The sequence below is a fragment of the Mesoplodon densirostris genome, chromosome 10, assembly GCF_025265405.1.
Source record: "Mesoplodon densirostris isolate mMesDen1 chromosome 10, mMesDen1 primary haplotype, whole genome shotgun sequence".
NCBI lineage: Eukaryota > Metazoa > Chordata > Mammalia > Artiodactyla > Ziphiidae > Mesoplodon > Mesoplodon densirostris.
The window spans coordinates 63,330,512-63,347,867 of record NC_082670.1 but is presented as its reverse complement, the minus strand read 5'-3'; the positions used below and the strand labels follow the sequence as shown (position 1 = coordinate 63,347,867).

The following is a 17,356-nucleotide window of genomic DNA, read 5'->3' as shown; positions in this document are numbered from 1 at the left end:
CAAACTACTAACCAATAGCTCCCAGCCCAGCCCAGTGTGTGGACCACTTGGAGTATCACTGTAAATTATGATGAGTACAAATGACAGTAAGTTTTAGTGACATGTGGACCAAAAGAACAGGGAGGAAAATCCAGAAAATCCAAATACCATTAATCTCAGCTAATGTGTGAATTAACAGCTATGATATCAGTTGATAAGGGCTTGAGATAGACCCCTTCCCAAAGACTTCAGATTATAAACTTTCTTTCTCCCCAAAGAATAAATAAGTAGGGCTTGGCACCCTAGTTGTAAAAAGTCACTGACCCTTATTTTAAAGCATAAAAGCTACAAGATAAGTACTCAGAAAATATTTGATACTCAACTGATAAATCAGCTTGCTTTTAAAAAATAAATTTATTTATTTATTTAATTTATTTTGGGCTGCATTGGGTCTTCATTGCTGCGCACGGGCTTTCTCTAGTTGTGGTGAGTGGGGGCTACTCTTCGTTTCGGTGCGCAAGCTTCTCATTGCGGTGGCTTCTCTTGTTGAGGAGCATGGGCTCTAGACACGTGGGCTTCTGTAGTTGTGGCTCGCGGGCTCTAGAGCGCAGGCTCAGCAGCATGTGGGATCTTCCCAGACCAGGAATTGAACCCGTGTCCCCTGCACTGGCAGGTGGATTCTTAGCCACTGCACCACCAGGGAAGTCCCTAAATCAGCTTTCAATTGGATCACAATCATACTATTTAGTCTTTTTTCTTTTAATATTCATTTATTTATTTATTTGGCTGCATCAGGTCTTTGTTGAGGCATGCGGGTTTTCTCTTCTGTAGTTGCGGCACGCGCTCAAGAGCGTGTATGCTCCAGAGGTTGCAGCACGTGGGCTCTCTAGTTGAGGTGCACGAGCTCAGTAGTAGTGGCACATGGGCTTTGTTGCCACACGGCATGTGGGATCTTAGTTCCCCAAGCAGGGACAGAACCCATGTCCCCTGCATTGGAAGGTGGATTCTTTACCACTAGACCACCAGGGAAGTCCCCAGTCTTTTATATTTTAAAAACTATTCTTCAGGTTAACCCTTTAAATAGCTTCTTGGCTTAGGATATTTTATAGACTATTTAAACAGTACTCACAGAAGTTAAACTCAGGAGTAAGTTTAATATTCCAAGTTGTTTAAAATGTTTTTAATTTGAAATTACGTATTTTAAAATTACCAAATATGGAACCAACAAGGTGGAGGAGTAGGAGGACATGGAGTTCATCTCTCTCCACAAACACAGGGGCTTCCCTGGTGGCGCAGAGGTTGAGAATCTTCCTGCTAATGCAGGTGACACGGGTTCGAGCCCTGGTCTGGGAAGATCCCACATGCTGTGAACAACTAGGCCTGTGAGCCACAACTACTGAGCCTGCACGTCTGGATCCTGTGCTCCGCAACAAGAGAGGCCGTGATTGTGAGAGGCCCGCGATGAAGAGTGGCCCCCGCTTGCCACAACTAGGGAAAGCCCTCGCACAGAAACGAAGATCCAACACAGCCAAAAAAATAAATAAATAAACAAATGTGGGGTTTTAAAAAAAAACAAACAAGAGAAAAAGGGAGAGGACTCAAATCAATAAAATTAGAAATGAAAAGGGAGAAATTACAACTCATACCTCAGGAATACAAAGGATCATAAGAGACTACTACAAGCAACTATATGCCAATCAAATGGACAGCCTGGAAGAAATGGACAAATTCTTAGAAAGGTGTAAACCTTCCATGACTGAACCAGGAAGAAATAGAAAATATGAGCACACCAATCACAAGTAATGAAATTGAAACTGGAAGATTAAAAATCTTCCAACAAACAGAACTCCAGGACCAGATAGCTTCACAGGCATACTCTATCAAACATTTAGAGAAGAGCTAACACCTATCCTTCTCAAACTCTTCCAAAATACAGCAGAGGGAGGAACACTCTGAAAATCACTCTATGAGGCCACCATCACCCTGAGAGCAAAACCAGACAAAGATATCACAAAAAAAGAAAATAACAAGCCAATATCACTGATGAACACAGACGCAAAAATCCTCAACAAAATACCAGTAAACCGAATCCAACAACACATTAAAAGGATCATACAACATGATCAAGTGGGATTTATCCCAGGGATGCAAGGATTCTTCAATATATGCAAATCAATTAATGTGATACACCATATTAACAAATTGAAGAATAAAAACCATATGATCATCTCAATAGATGCAGAAAAAGCTTTTGACAAAATTCAACACCGATTTATGATAAAAACTCTCCAGACAGTGGGCACAGAGGCAACCTACCTCAACATAATAAAGGCCATATATGACAAACCCATAGGAAACATTATTCTCAATGGTGAAAAAGTGAAAGCATTTCCTCTAAAATCAGAAACAAGACAAGGCTGCCTACTCTCACCACTATTATTCAACATAGTTTTGGAAGTCCTAGCTCTGGCAATCAGAGAAGAAAAAGAAATAAAAGGAGTCCAAAATGGCAAAGAAGAAGTAAAACTGTCACTGTTTGCGGATGACATGATACTATACATAGAAAGTCCTAAAGATGCCACCAGAAAACTACTAGGGCTAATCAATGAATTTAGTAGAGTCACAGGGTACAACATTAATACACAGAAATCTCTTGCATTCTTATACACTAACAATTGAATATCAGAAAGAGAAATAAGGAAACAATCCCATTTACCATTGCAAGAAAAAGAATAAAATACCTAGGAATAAACCTACCTAAGGAGGCAAAAGACCTGTACGCAGAAAGCTATAAGATACTGATGAAAGAAATCAAAGAGGACACAAACAGATGGAGAGATATACCGTGTTCTTGGATTGGAAGAATCAATATTGTGAAAATGACTACACTACCCAAAGCAATCTACAGATTCAATGCAATCCATATCAAATTACCAATGGCATTATTCACAGAACTAGAACAAAAAATTTTACAGTTTGTATGGAAACACAAAAGACCTCAAATAGTAAAAGCAATCTTGAGGAAAAAAAAAAAAAACAGAGCTGGAGGAACCAGGCTCCCTGACTTCAGACTACACTACAGGGCTACAGTAATCAAGACAGTATGGTACTGGCACAAAAACAGGAATATAGATCAATGGAACAGTATAGAAAGCCCATAGATAAACCCACGCACACTATGGTCACATTATCTATGACAAAGGAGGCCAGAATATACAATGGAGCAAAGACAGCCTATTCAATAAATGGTGCTGGGAAAACTGGACAGCTACATGTAAAAGAATGAAATTAGAACACTCCCTAACACCATACACAAAAATAAACTCAAAATGGATTCAAGACCTAAATGTAAGGCCAGACACTATAAAACTGAGAATGCGAGAAAATATTTGCAAACGAAGCAACTGACAAAAGATTAATCTGCAAAATATACAGCTCATGCAGATTAATATCAAAAAAACAAACAACCCAATCAAAAAATGGGTAGAAGACCTAAATAGACATTTCTCTAAAGAAGACATGCAGATGGCCAACAAACACATGAAAAGATGCTCAACATCACTAATTATTAGAGAAATGCACGTCAAAACTACAATGAGATATCACCTCACACTGGTCAGGATGGCCAGCATCACAAAATCTACAAACAATAAATGCTGGAGAGGGTGTGGAAAAAAGGGAACCCTCTTGTACTGTTGGTGGGAATGTAAATTGATACTGCCACTATGAATAGTATGGCGGTTCCTTAAAAACTAAAAATAGAACTTCCATGTGACCCAGCAATCCCACTACTGGGCATATACCCTGAGAAAACCATAATTGAAAAAGACACATGCACCCCAGTGTTCACTGCAGCACTGTTTACAATAGCCAGGACACGGAAACAACCTAAATGTCCATCAACAGAGGAATGGATAAAGAAGATGTGGTACATATATACAATGGAATATTACTCAGCCATAAAAAGGAATGAAATTGGGTCATTTGTAGAGACGTGGACGGACCTAGAGACTGTCATACAGAGTGAAGTAAGTCAGAAAAATAAATATCATATATTAATACATATATGTGGAATCTGAAAAAATTGTTGTAGATGATCTTACTTACAAAGCAGAAATAGTCACAGATGTGGAGAACAAACATATGGAAACAGAGGGGGAAAGGGGGTGTGGGATGAACTGGGAGGTGGGATTGACATATATACATTATTGATACTAAGTATTGACTAGAAAAGAAAAGAAAATAGATGGCAGAGAAAAAAAATTACCAAGTACGAACTTTATGGTTTTTAATGATTCCACTAACTGACATCAATCTTCATCCCTCATTTATTTGTTCCTACTGTGCTGCTTCCTATTTGTTCTAGAATCCTGCTGATTCTAGAAGCACAGGAAGAATACCTTGTGCCTTTAAAAGGCTTAAGAGCAGTGCATATTACTTTCCACACAATTGTTTGCATTTTTTTGCATGACCCACATTCAGAAAACAGAGTCTGAATACAATAAAATATAAAAACAGCTGATCCTTTTTGTTCTTAGCATGACCAGTGAATTCTCCAATGTCTGAGAACTGTGGCTCACCTCATTAATTTCCTCTCATCGGCAAAGAAAATACTCAAGATGAGCAGCTCCTTTTATGTTGAAACAAACTTATGAGGGCTCAAAAAAGAAAAGCCAAAGAAGCCTACTTCTCTTAATCCTTTTAGCACTATCTCTAAAAATTCAATTATGACATCTTATTTGGAGTTTGAAAACAGCCACTTGCTATGTAAAATCAAATTTTAGATGAATTGGTATTAGGTTGTTTCTTTATTACTTTGGGGGAAAAAATACTTCTTTCATCGTGAACATATTCTGAGACAGAGACAAAAGATTTTCCAAAGCATGTTTTTCAATAAATTTTTATACTTTTAAAATTTTACTTTTTCATTTACATGGAGTAAAAATCACTCCTTTTGGTGTACAGCTCTTTAAGTTTTACCAAATGCACTTAGCTGTGAAACTATCACCGTAATCAGGATAAAGAACAATTCCGTCACTCCAAAAAATGCCCCTGTGCTGTACCTTCGTAGTCAAATACTCACCTTACTCTTAACTCCCTGACAACCACCCTCAGTAAATTGCAGTGCTTGAATTTAGACTGGATGCAGATGGCAAAAATCTACAGGACAGATGTAAGAGCAAAGAGAAGACAATGCAATGAGCTCTCTCCATAGTCCTGCTCCTCGGTCCTTCCTAAAACCTCAGTGGAAGGATATCACTGACCCAAAAGACAGCTGCTCTTTTTCCTTGTGGTTCCTTTTCTACAACTCATCATGAAAGACTATTAAGAAATTATATATTTTGTCTGCTCCAATCCCACCACCTTTCTGCTGTGAAACACTCCCTCAACCTGAATTCCTTGTGCACCAGTGACCACATCACAGATTTAATTATTAGCACAGATGGTGCCAATTAATTTTCCCGTGAAGTGCTGAACTAGAAAGGATAATGGAAGCACTACAATCTTAGTGCACATGCAGAAATGGTCCCAGCTGGGGCCCACTGACAGAAGCATGGGGATAATCATATCTTTATGTTTTCTGCAGCTCATCCTCCACCTTGTGCTCAAGCTGCCAGAGGAGAAACTTGATCTTCAGGCTCAGAACAGGCATATCTTATTAAAAAAATACACACACACACATATATGTGTGTGCACATATATATGTATGTATGAATATGTGTGTGTGTGTGTGTGTGTGTAAAACGTGGCATTTACATTCTTTCAATTGGAAGAGAAGGGTTTTTAACTAAAATATGTAAGATAAAAAGACGTTTTCTTACAAAGTAATCGACATTTAAAATCTTTCTCTCCCTTTCATGATTCTTAACATCTTTGAAAATAGTCCATTTTTAGTAACATTTATAACATAATGGGATTGGGAACACATTTTATTACCTAGGAAGAAATTACAGTGGTAATATTAACGTCTTACATTTATAAGCACCTTGGAGTCTGCAAAAACACTCTCATGCGATTTCTAATTTAATCGGTCTTTAGAACACAGCCCCTTGGGGGACTACAAAAGACACTAAAGCCCCTCTGAACCTTTTAGGCTACAGACTAAAGTGGTCGGGGGGAGAAGGAAAACAGAATTAATGACAAAATAAAAGAGTAATTATGACATATAAAAATAACTAGAAAAATCATTAACTGGTCAAATTGATACCATTTCACCAAATCCAATTAATACATCGATATCTATGGCACTAAAAAATGATATTCAAACCTGGTTCAATCTTTGATACAGAATTCCAGTGTAAAAAAACAGTGAAGGGTTTCTTGAAGTGAGATTCGACCTAGAGGATGAACACAACATTTTGGATTTGGATGCTGCTAATGTGGGAGAACTTTCCTAAAGGAGAGGGGTGATTAAGTAGGGTCCAGATGCTGAGAAACATGGATTTAAAGGCACTGTTTTAATTGAGGGGAAAAGCAAGAAGATAGGCATCAAAAATGGCCTGTGAGTTGAGGCCTCCTTAGAGGACAAGAGTGTAATTTTTCTTCTTTGTCTCTCCAGTGTAGACCAGCAACCCAGAAACAGCATGTTAAACGGAAATAAAACAAGTTATATGAAAGCACAGACGGAAAGCTGAAAGAACACGTCCTTAAGAACAACTATTCTGACAGTTTTGTATTTCTGGCAGAAGAAATAAACTATAAGGATTGGCAGGCATAAAGAACTGGGACCTAACCAACAGGACTGCAGGAACCAAAAAAACAAGGTGGATTGGAGGACAATGGAAAAGAGGTCGTGGCAGACTCCAGCTTTTGGACCCTTGTGGAAAGAGCAGAGACACCTGGCGGCTCCTGGGACCACTGAGACACAGGAGGGCGCAGGTGTGGCCCAGGGCAGAGGACAGCCAATGCTGTCTACACCCGCAGGGTCAGGCTCCTCAGGCATGAGCCCACTTCAACCTCTCACACCCACATGCGGCAGCTACTCCCTAGTAAGGAAAGGAGGGGAGATATGGTAGATTCAATCTTCAAGCTATTCATTTTCATGTATCACTGGGAATAGCCAAGTAGAGTTGACATTAATGAGGGGAAATAAATATTGCAGTTCTGCCTCTGAGCATGTTAAAACGTGCCACTTTACAATGAAATGTACATGCAATGTAAAGTTTTCCTCATGAGCTCTGAGCCCTCCACCCATTTCCCCACCCATTACCCCTTATCCCCCAATTCATGCTCTTTACTCTCCCTAAGCAAACCCACATGGCCTGTGACCACACCATTCCCAAGTCACTCCTCCCTCTGGGCTGCCCCAATGTCCCACTCTTCCTTCAAAAGAGGTCCCCTGCCATACAAGGCCTCCCCAAATGTACTCCCCTTAGATTGGTACTTCTCAACATCCCATCCAATACTATAAAGAGTGGAGATTTCTTATGTTCTTAAAGTCTACTTTCAATTTTCTGAAGCACAACTTGCTTTCCATCTTAGGAAAGAAAAATGAAACCAAAATGCTTTCTTATCTCCCATTCTCCAAAGGAATAAAAGAGAAAAGCAGAGAAAGGAGGCAAGTTTGACTGTGAACTGGTTTATGTATCAGAAAGGGAAGTTCAATGTCATGCAAAGAGGCAGTCAGCAGGTAAATCCGAGAGGAAGCCAGTGCACTTAGCAGGTCTGTGGCTGAAGGCGGGGCACAGGCTAGGATGTAATAGGAGATATCAGAGGGAGCAGGTACTTGACAGGAGGCTTTGAAAGCGCCAACTGAGAGGAGACCTGAGTGACAGTCCTCAAAGACGAATAACCCAAGTCATTTTCTTTGTGGATATTTGGTGTATTTACATTTGAATATGGTTATACAGGATGTTCTGCAATTTTACTTTAAATAAGGTAGAAATTATGACTTAAGAGTGTAGAGAAACTGTCAAGCTTTCTAATTCTTAATCCTTCTAAAATTCTTATCTGAAAACAACTTCATTCCGAGTATAAACTGATCTCTTTCAGAGACCTGCCTTTTCCTAAACCTTCCAGGATAAGAAACAGGTTATAACCACTGTTATCACCTTAAAAGAATGCAGAGTAAGAAAAAAAAAAAAAAGAATGTAGAGTAATTTGTAAAAATTGGATATCAACAAAGTTTACACTAATCATCACTTTGGAGGGCACTGGGTCCTTCAACAAACCAATATTTCCCATTAATTGACAAACTTAAAAGCCAGGCCCCTGGGCTTCCCTGGTGGCGCAGTGGTTGAGAGTCCGCCTGCCAATGCAGGGGACATGGGTTCGTGCCCCAGTCCGGGAAGATCCCACATGCCGCAGAGTGGCTGGGCCCGTGAGCCATGGCGACTGAGACTGCGTGTCTGGAGCCTGCGCGTCCGGAGCCTGTGCTCCACAACGGGAGGGGCCACAACAGTGAGAGGCCCGTGTACTGCAAAAAAAAGAAAAAAAAAAACCCAGGCCCCTAATCCCCTATTCCCCAAGGACAGAAGCTCCTTTAGGCAGCTCACCTGGGTCAGTAATTCCTCAGTTAACCAAAAAAGTTAGTTAAAATGAGGACCCATTTAAAAAAATACCTATCTTTAATATTTTATTTTAACAAACATTTAAATGTATACATTTATTTGCAAATCTTTTAATGTGGAGCCAAGGCCTTTCCTTTGAGTAGGATCCAGTGATGGAGCTTCTCACTGTCTTCTAGGCATAAATAACAGCCATGATACAATGTCAAAGATTCCCAGGTTTGTTTTCTTTAACGAAGAGTGAAAATTTAAAGACACTTGTGAAGCAATATGAAAACAGAATCTGGAAGCTGCCCATATTTTTATGATTTTCCCTAATCTTTTATAATTGACTCATCTTTATCCATCTGATAGTAATTTGTCTTTATGGAGTCTTTCCAAAGGTTTTCACGGAAATGACGGCTTTCTCTATTTTAGCACACACATTTCATCAGTTTTCATTCCATTTAATTAAATTATGCCAATCACAGTAACGAGAATACCACACATAAACAGATTTGGGAACAAAGTGCCTCTTGGTAAGCGCTTAACTCAGTGAGTGGACATCTTCCCCATGGCTCCCACCCAGCAAGCTGGGAGAGTCTATGCCAGTCAGAACTCTGTCAGGAGGGGATGGAGAGAGCTGGGAAAGGTTAGGAAAGAGGCCTTCTACTGCACTGTGATTTCTCTCTCAGAGAATTCTCTCTGTGAGCACTTCTAAAGCCAGGGCTGTATCTTGGTAATGCCCGGCATATTGTAAGCACACAATGAATATATATCCAATGAAAGAATTTACCTTGACTGTCTTTAATTATTCCCACACCATTAAGAGAACACAGAGCAATGTTTCATCAAACTGAAGAGGGGGGCAGCCCATAGAAAGATGAGAAAATTACCAAGATTATCACAGGAATTGATGAAGCAAAAGGAAGAAGGAAAAAACCTAGTTCAATAATTCCATCCCAAGTACCCTAATCCAAAGGTCAAAAACCTTATTTACCTTCTTAGGAACCCAACCCATGGTCTGACACTGGGAAGTGGAGAAGGTGAAGAGTTGGTTGTGGGTTCCTTCTTAGGCAAGTTTTTAAATTGAAATCTCAGAATTTAATCAGACCTTTCAACCAGGTGAAGAGACTTTTATGATAACAGATTTTTTTTTTCTGAGACAACAATTACTAACAAATACTGAATACCTAATCTTGCCAAGCACTGTGGTAAGCATACCACGTGCATTTATTCAGTATCTGCATAACAATTGTACTGAATCGTTCAAATTCATTCAAAGACACATAGCCTGTCAAACTGGAATCAGGATTTGAATCCAATGCCCATGTTCTTAATCATTGTACCATACTGCCTAATTCAGTTCACCTTTTCTTATAAATAATATAATTTTAATATTTTGCCATAGGGGTTTTGTTAGTGTACTTCCCAAAGGTGCAGCAGAATCTTTAATTAAAAAGTTGAAGTTAATTCTCAAATAGCTAACACTAACTGTATGTTCACTGAAGAAGAAAAAACAACTATATGTGACTAATTCATTAACAAACATTTAACAAGCGATTGCTTAGTCACTTGAAAACAAAGAGTTAAAGTAATTCAATGGCCACTTCTCAGTTATTGAGTATTTATTATGCGCCTGTCCTTGCCCCTGCTTTCAGGAAGCTCAGTCTGGTGGAAGAGATACATGATTGCCGTACAGTTTTAGTAAATGCTAATAGCAACTTGTAGGAAGGGCTCCAAGGGTGAGATGGGGCAGCGGGGGAGGTGAAGGGGAAAAGGAGGTTATAAAGAACCTGATATTTAACTCGGGCATTTCTTCTGTAAGCAGAGGAGAAATATGATCAGAATTTCATTTTAGAATAACCACTCCAGAAGTAGAGAGCATGAGGCAGGGGAGAGAAAGCATGAAAACCAGATGGCTGGTGAGGATCTGCTGTAAAAGTCTAGGTAAGAGGCATGGAATGTATATCTGAAATGAGTGAACTGTATGGTTATGTGACTTATATCTCCAAAAGCTGTTAAAAAATAAGTCTAGATGAGAAATGGTGAGAGCCTAAACTCAAACCATGCCAATGGTAACAGGGAAGAGAAACTAAACAGATATTCAGAAGTCAGAATCAGCAAGACCTGATGCGTGATGGATGGGTGGGAGGGAGGGCTGAACTCAGATGTGGGAACAAGACTAGGAAGAGAGAAGAAAAATGGAATCATATCACAGGATGGAAAGAGGCACATAAGAGAAGGCAATTAATACTTAAGTAAGAAACTTCAGCACAAACAAAACCAATTCAGTGTTATTATGAAGAACCAAGCCCATGGAAATGCATCAGTGGAGACATATGAGCCAACTGCTAAAGGATTAACTCATTAACAACGGTGGTACTGTGAAGTTATCATTTTTTCACCTCCTCTTCTGTGTCACACCTGGTGCCATCACTTCTTGTGTACAATACCAATGCTCTCATTTTACATCTAAGGAAACCAAGGTATGCAGAGATTACGGGGAAGAGCTGAAATTCTAATTCATCTACCTCCTGACTCTGACTCCCCAAGCTACTTCCATGCTGCTATACTGCCTGCTTAACAAATGATGATAGAATGATAATAAAGATAACAAAAGCTTCATTCTGCCATTGCAGAGATGGTTAGAACTGCAGCTCACATCCACTGTACCTTGACCAAGCGCCCAGCTCTGTGTTTGGCATTTTACATGTATAGTATCTTGCCTTGTAAGAGTGATAACAAGACCTGCAATTTGTTCAGCACCTGCTCCATTCCAGACACTTGTGATTAGGGTTACACATGTGTCATTTCTACTATACTCCTCAGAGCATCCCTGGAAAGGATGCTGCACTGGGCTCAATATGCAGTCAAGGAGATGAGCTTTCAAGACAAGGTGACTGGCCCAGGGCCACAGTGCATTAAGAGGTAGTACAGAAATAGAATCTCCATAGTTTGAAATATCTATATGTAGATACAAATACAGATGTAAATCAATCAAGAGACAGAGAGTAAGCACATATACGGCAGAATGTTCAAAATTAGTGACTCCGAATAAAGGGATATATAGGGATTATCTGTATTATGCTTGCAACTTTTCTTTAAGTATGAAACTAATTTTTTTTAAATAGGAAAATAAAGCCTGTGAGTCGGAGCACAAAAGAACCCTAAGGGTTCAGTCCACTCTCAGAAGACACCTTTAGCCATTACAAAGAGATGAGAATCAACTCTGTTTCTGAGCAGCACCAGACAAAAAATTACCTAACTTACGTTCTTTTGTAAAATAAAGAAACTGCAATTCAGTAGTATTTTAAAAACTACCAATTAAACATGCATGGTACAGACTGGTTTGCTGGTCACCAGAACATAACCATCAGAAATGCAGTGCAACTTCTAGGGGAGTTAATTCATTTTCACCCTAGAAAAAGAACAGCATTTAGTAGGTGAATTGTTAGCATTCAATATGTTTGCTGCATCTTGCCAAGTGTAAAATTAAAAGAAAACTGTGAATGCATTTAATGCTAAAATGAAAGATTATCAAACATTTGATATATAGAGGATTTTAGGACATTTCTATCTTTTAGGAAATGGAGATATTTGTGTAATTCTGCATTTAACATAGTGATCCTTTCCTTGAAATTACATCAAAGAAGTGAGCTAAATTTGTCTCAGAAGTGAAGATAATGATGATTATTTAAGAGAAATTATTTAGATACTGACTTAATGCTGTGGGCTGAACTTTATGAAATTCCCAATATTTGACTATTTTTAACCCAGAAAATGGCATTTCATATGATTCTATCATATGGTTTCACATACTGGTAGGCCATTCTCTTGGTCAGTCTGTAATAAATTTCTGCAACTATTATACAAATAAAAGTAGTGTTCAAGTCTCATGAATTTTTAAAGGAAACACTAGATGGCAGTAAATACACAAAAGTTGTAACATGACACTGAGTTACCAACATAAAATAATGATCGTTTTGTCTTTTATTCAATTTTACATTGCATACTCAATCAAGCTTTAAAAAAAATCTAAAATTTTCTTTTTAATTAAAAAAAATCCTGGGACTTCCCTGGTGGCACAGTGGTTAAGAATCTGCCTGCCAATGCAGGGGACAGGGGTTTGAGCCCTAGTCCGGGAAGATCCCACATGCCGTGGAGCAACTAAGCCCGTGCGCCACAACTACTAAGCCTGAGCTCTAGAGCCCGTGAGCCACAACTACTGAGCCCACGTGCCACAACTACTGAAACCCACGTGCCACAACTAATGAGCCCACGTGCCACAACTACGGAAACCCGCATGCCTAGAGCCCGTGCTCCACAACAAGAGAAGCCACCACAGTGAGAAGCCTGCGCACCACAACGAAGAGTAGACCGTGCTCGTTGCAACTAGAGAAAGCCTGAGTGCAGCAATGAAGACCCAAGGCAGCCAAAAAAATAAATAAAATTAAAAAAAAACAAACCCTAAGGTTTCTCCTCACAAGATTTTTAAATAGAGGCTTATTTCTGTTGTACTCTAAGGAACCAGTTTACATAATGACAGTAAAACAGTTACTTTAATACTATATGAAGAGACTAAAAATGTAAGAGGAGGCATAAGGGTTAGAACCTCAGGGCAACAACAAAGTACACGTTAAAACTTGCAGATTAAGTGAATACATGAGTATTAGACTAGCAAAATCAGTCTGCAACACTTGAGGTTAGCCATGTACAGGACGGTCTTATGGGCCAGGAAATCTCCCACATTAATTAAGAAGAAGCAGGATGTGGCTATCTGATTAAGAGATCACCAATACAAAAGAAGACAGTGGTCTAATTAATGGGAATATACAGGAAGACTGGGCCAGCCAAAAGTCTAGAGAAAGTGAAGGCAAAATCAAGAAGTGGGCAGTACTGAAATCATCCAGCATTGTTCAGAAGTTGGCGATGGACACCAAGATCTGGCTCATGAAAGAGCTCTGCTCTGTTTGAAGGAAGGGATGGTTTTCAGGTTTCCTGCGTCTCTCGAGACTATTACACTCCTCCTGCTCTGCTTCTAAATTTACCAAGAAATCTTCTAATAACCAATTCCACTTCTACTTTTTTATTTATTTAATTTATTTATTTTATTTTTTTAACTTTGGCTGCATTGCATCTTCATTCCTGAGCCCAGGCTTTCACCAGTTGCGGTGAGTGGGGGCTATTCTTCGTTGTAGTGCGTGGGCTTCTCATTGTGGTGGCTTCTCTTGTTGCAGAGCACGGGCTCTAGGCGCATGGGCTTCAGTAGCTGTGGCGTGTGGGCTCTAAAGCACAGGCTCAGTAGTTGTGGCGCACGGGCTTAGCTGCTCCACAGCTTGTGGGATCTTCCCGGACCAGGGCTCGAACCAGTGTCCCCTGCACTGGCAGGCGGATTCTTAACCACTGTGTCACCAAGGAAACCCTCCACTTCTACTTTAACACCGACGGTTACAAGCACTGGAAAAGTCTCCTTATGGTAGATTAACTACCTGGTATTCTGGTCAGTCCCCTGTGAGTCTCACGATTTTTAAGTGTAAGTCAGCCATAAAGCCTTATTAGCTCTGGATGTGCTGGCAAAGACAACTTCCAAGGTCTGCAAAGTTAAGGGCCATACCTTAAATCAAGAAGATGCACTGTGAGCCTGGCCAGCTGGCCATCCCGTCTAAGGTACCTCTGTTTTGTTCTCTTACGCCACAGGTAATAAACTACCTTGCAAATAGCTCTCCAAAATCCTGTTCAACTCACAAAATTCAAAACAGACCTACTTTTATCTGCAAAGCCATTCTTTCCCTTCCTAGTTGCTGCTGTCTAAAATCATTCTCCAAAATGCATACTCTACATACAGCTTCTATCATGAACACAGATTCCTATCAAATACACTAAAAGAGCAAACAGAGCAAAGCAGAATATATTTCTTTAGCTACCATTAGAAATGTACAAGTTCACAATTCTATTTCTTATGGTCAGCCCTATGTCCAGAATCACTGCTCTATGATCCTACTAAATTCTACTTTGATAAATCTCCACTACTGCTCTATTTTTTTAGTATCTAAAAATGAAAGATCACAATATTCCTGACAACTATAATCACTAGCAACAAAAAAATTCCTGCAAATTCTTCCATTTGCAAACTGGTTAGTGCTTAATTTTCAAGATGTTATGGTAATCTGTATTCAAAAACATGATAAACAAGACAAATATCTAAAAAGTACACAGACAGCCTACTTGTACTTGGTATGTGAAATTATGAGTCTTCCTACACGTTACATTTTGGAGTTTTAGAGTGTTTTGCAATGAATCCCATACCTATTGCAAATGAGACTTAAGTCATGATCAAAAAGCATTTCTTAGGATTTATCTGCTTTAGAAAGTGGAAGTGACAGATTCCCGCACCCTCAAACAGACTGAAAAAAAAAACCATTAAATCTATAGAACTCTATTTCAAATAGGATTTATCTCCTCAACGCTAGACAGGCCAGCACAAAGGCTGGAAAAATCACTGTCCTGTTAGCACCATGGTGACTTTTTTGTAGTAGTCAATAACCAGGAATGGACAGCCTGGATCCTCATGTGTTCCTATTACCTGAGCCACTTTGCTTTCTTACCAGTAAATGCATGTCGCTAAACTGCCCATCACTGACAGCCAGGGACATCACTGCCTTAGAATAACACAGGCATCTGACATAGAGACTATTTAAAACAGGTCTAAATGTTCACTTACCTCCACTGCTACTACAATCAAAATGAGGTCGGCTTTTGACTCTGGAAAGAGTGCATTCACTTGTGGTGACATTCCAATCAGAGCACAGTTAGTGACCACAGATATAACACTCATTGTTTCAAAAGCCAACTGAAAGAAAAAAGAAATGTGAAATTAAAGACCATAAGAACTGCTTCCATATTTCCTCATCCTTTTTCATATTATCTAAAGTCTTTATTTAGTTCTAAACATTCCAAGGACACGTACAACTTTTTCTCTATAATGCCATGATTTTCGTTAGCTCAAAAAAGCCATACTGTTAGAGGTATTTCAGATACTTTGGAGTTGAATATCCCAAACAGTGTGTTCTATCTTCCCAAATGGAGGTGGCCAGGGACCTGAATTGGGAACACATCCAAGAAAAATACACTATTAAAGTTACTTGACTCTATGCATAGCTAAAGGGAATCTAAACTAGGGCCGCCAGAGAGGTTTCACATTCAAAAACAGTTAGGTATGGTTTCAAATAGAATTCATTTCGTGAAACTGTCCTACTTTGACAGACCACATACCACATCTGGTTCAGCCATACCCAAGGCACCAGCGATAATGATCCCTTCCTAGCGGCATTTACTGAATCACCTGTAGAACTTCAGAAAAATACAGATGCCAGGCCCCACTGAGACCTACTCAGTAGACTAAGCCAGGGTCCCATGAAGGAAACTGGTGTGTATTACTGAGTATGGACTATGGAAACATTGTGACCATTGTTCTTTCTTTTCTTTCTCTCTTTCTCTCTTTCTTTTTATGTACAGCACTTGGTGATCACTACTTAATAACAATGTCTAATTCTAAGAAATACAATTAACTATTAGAAATATAGAAGCAAAACAAAGCATGATTGGATTCAAACTTAATAAAATCTTGTCCCAGGAAGAATATCTACCATCTTATAATATTTTAGAAATCCTTTGTGTAATCTTATTTTTCCAGTTTTCTTTACAACAAATCTACTCAGGACTTTATCTTAAAATAGCTTTAAATTTCTATTTATTGATTTATAATAAATTAGTTCAAAAATAAAATGTTATCAGTGTATAGGGAAGAGTCTCCTTGTCCCCTTTCTCCCCCTCGTCACCTCCTGTTCTCCCCATAAGATAATCACTATTATTGATTTCTTACGTATCTTTCCAGACACTGTATGCAAATAAATATAAGCAAACCTGAACATATACTTTCTTACTCTCTTCTCAGCATAATACACATTGTCAGCCCCTTGCTTTAGTCACTTAAAATGTCTTGGAGGATATTCTGTGTAAGTACTCAAACATCTCCCTCATTCTTAAGTCACAATGAAAGACTTAAGTCACAACTGCTTAAGTATTTCATTGCATCAATGTACCAAGGTTTATTTAACCATTTCCTTATTGCTTGCTATTACAAACAATGCTACAATTAGTAAACTTGCAAACACATCATTTAAGAAGTGTGGAAGTGGGATAAGTTCCTGAAAGTGGACTAGTTGAGTCAAAGGTGCCACTGTGTTCATAATTTTGATAGATAAGACCAAGCTGAACTCCCCAGGGTTGACCAGTTCACTTTCCCATTGGCAGCACATGACAGTGTCTGGCTTCCTGCATTTTTAATACATTTCTAACTAAGCTTTTGGGTTTTTAAATATCACCTATACTGAGTTACAATTTACATAAAATAAATTGTACTCATTTATGGTATACACTTCATTTACTTTTGATAAGTGTATTTACCAGTGAAACCACCATCGCAAATAGGATATTTGCATTTTCCCCAAAAGATTCCTGGCCCCAAGCAAACCACCCCTCACTTTATACCTGGCCCCAAGCAAACACTGATCTGTTTTTTTGTCACTATATATTAGTTTGACTTTCCAGAATTCTATATAATTAGAATCATACAGTATACATGCTTTTATGTTTGCTTCTTTCACTTGGCATACTGATTTTTTAATAATATTTTTATTGGAGTATAGTTGCTTTACAATGTTGTTCGTTTCTGCTGTACAGCAAAGTGGATCAGCTATATGAATACACATATCCCCTCTTTTTTGGATTTCCTTCCCACTGAGGTCACCACAAGCACTGAGTAGAGTTCCCTGTGCTATATAGTAGGTTCTCATTAGTTATTCACTTTATACATAGTATCAGTAGTG

The 17,356-nt window shown here is 39.0% G+C and overlaps 1 protein-coding gene across 2 annotated transcripts in view; it reads right to left on the bottom strand.

Annotated features, from left to right (window-relative positions):
- The window catches only part of ANO10 (anoctamin 10), a 272,726-nt gene that overhangs the window by 153,302 nt on the left and 102,068 nt on the right, over positions 1 to 17,356 (bottom strand). For both annotated transcript variants that reach the window (XM_060110817.1, XM_060110816.1), the window contains exon 11: positions 15,190 to 15,318. In XM_060110817.1, coding sequence (XP_059966800.1) covers positions 15,190 to 15,318 — 129 coding nt within the window. The remainder of the gene's footprint in view (positions 1 to 15,189; positions 15,319 to 17,356) is intronic.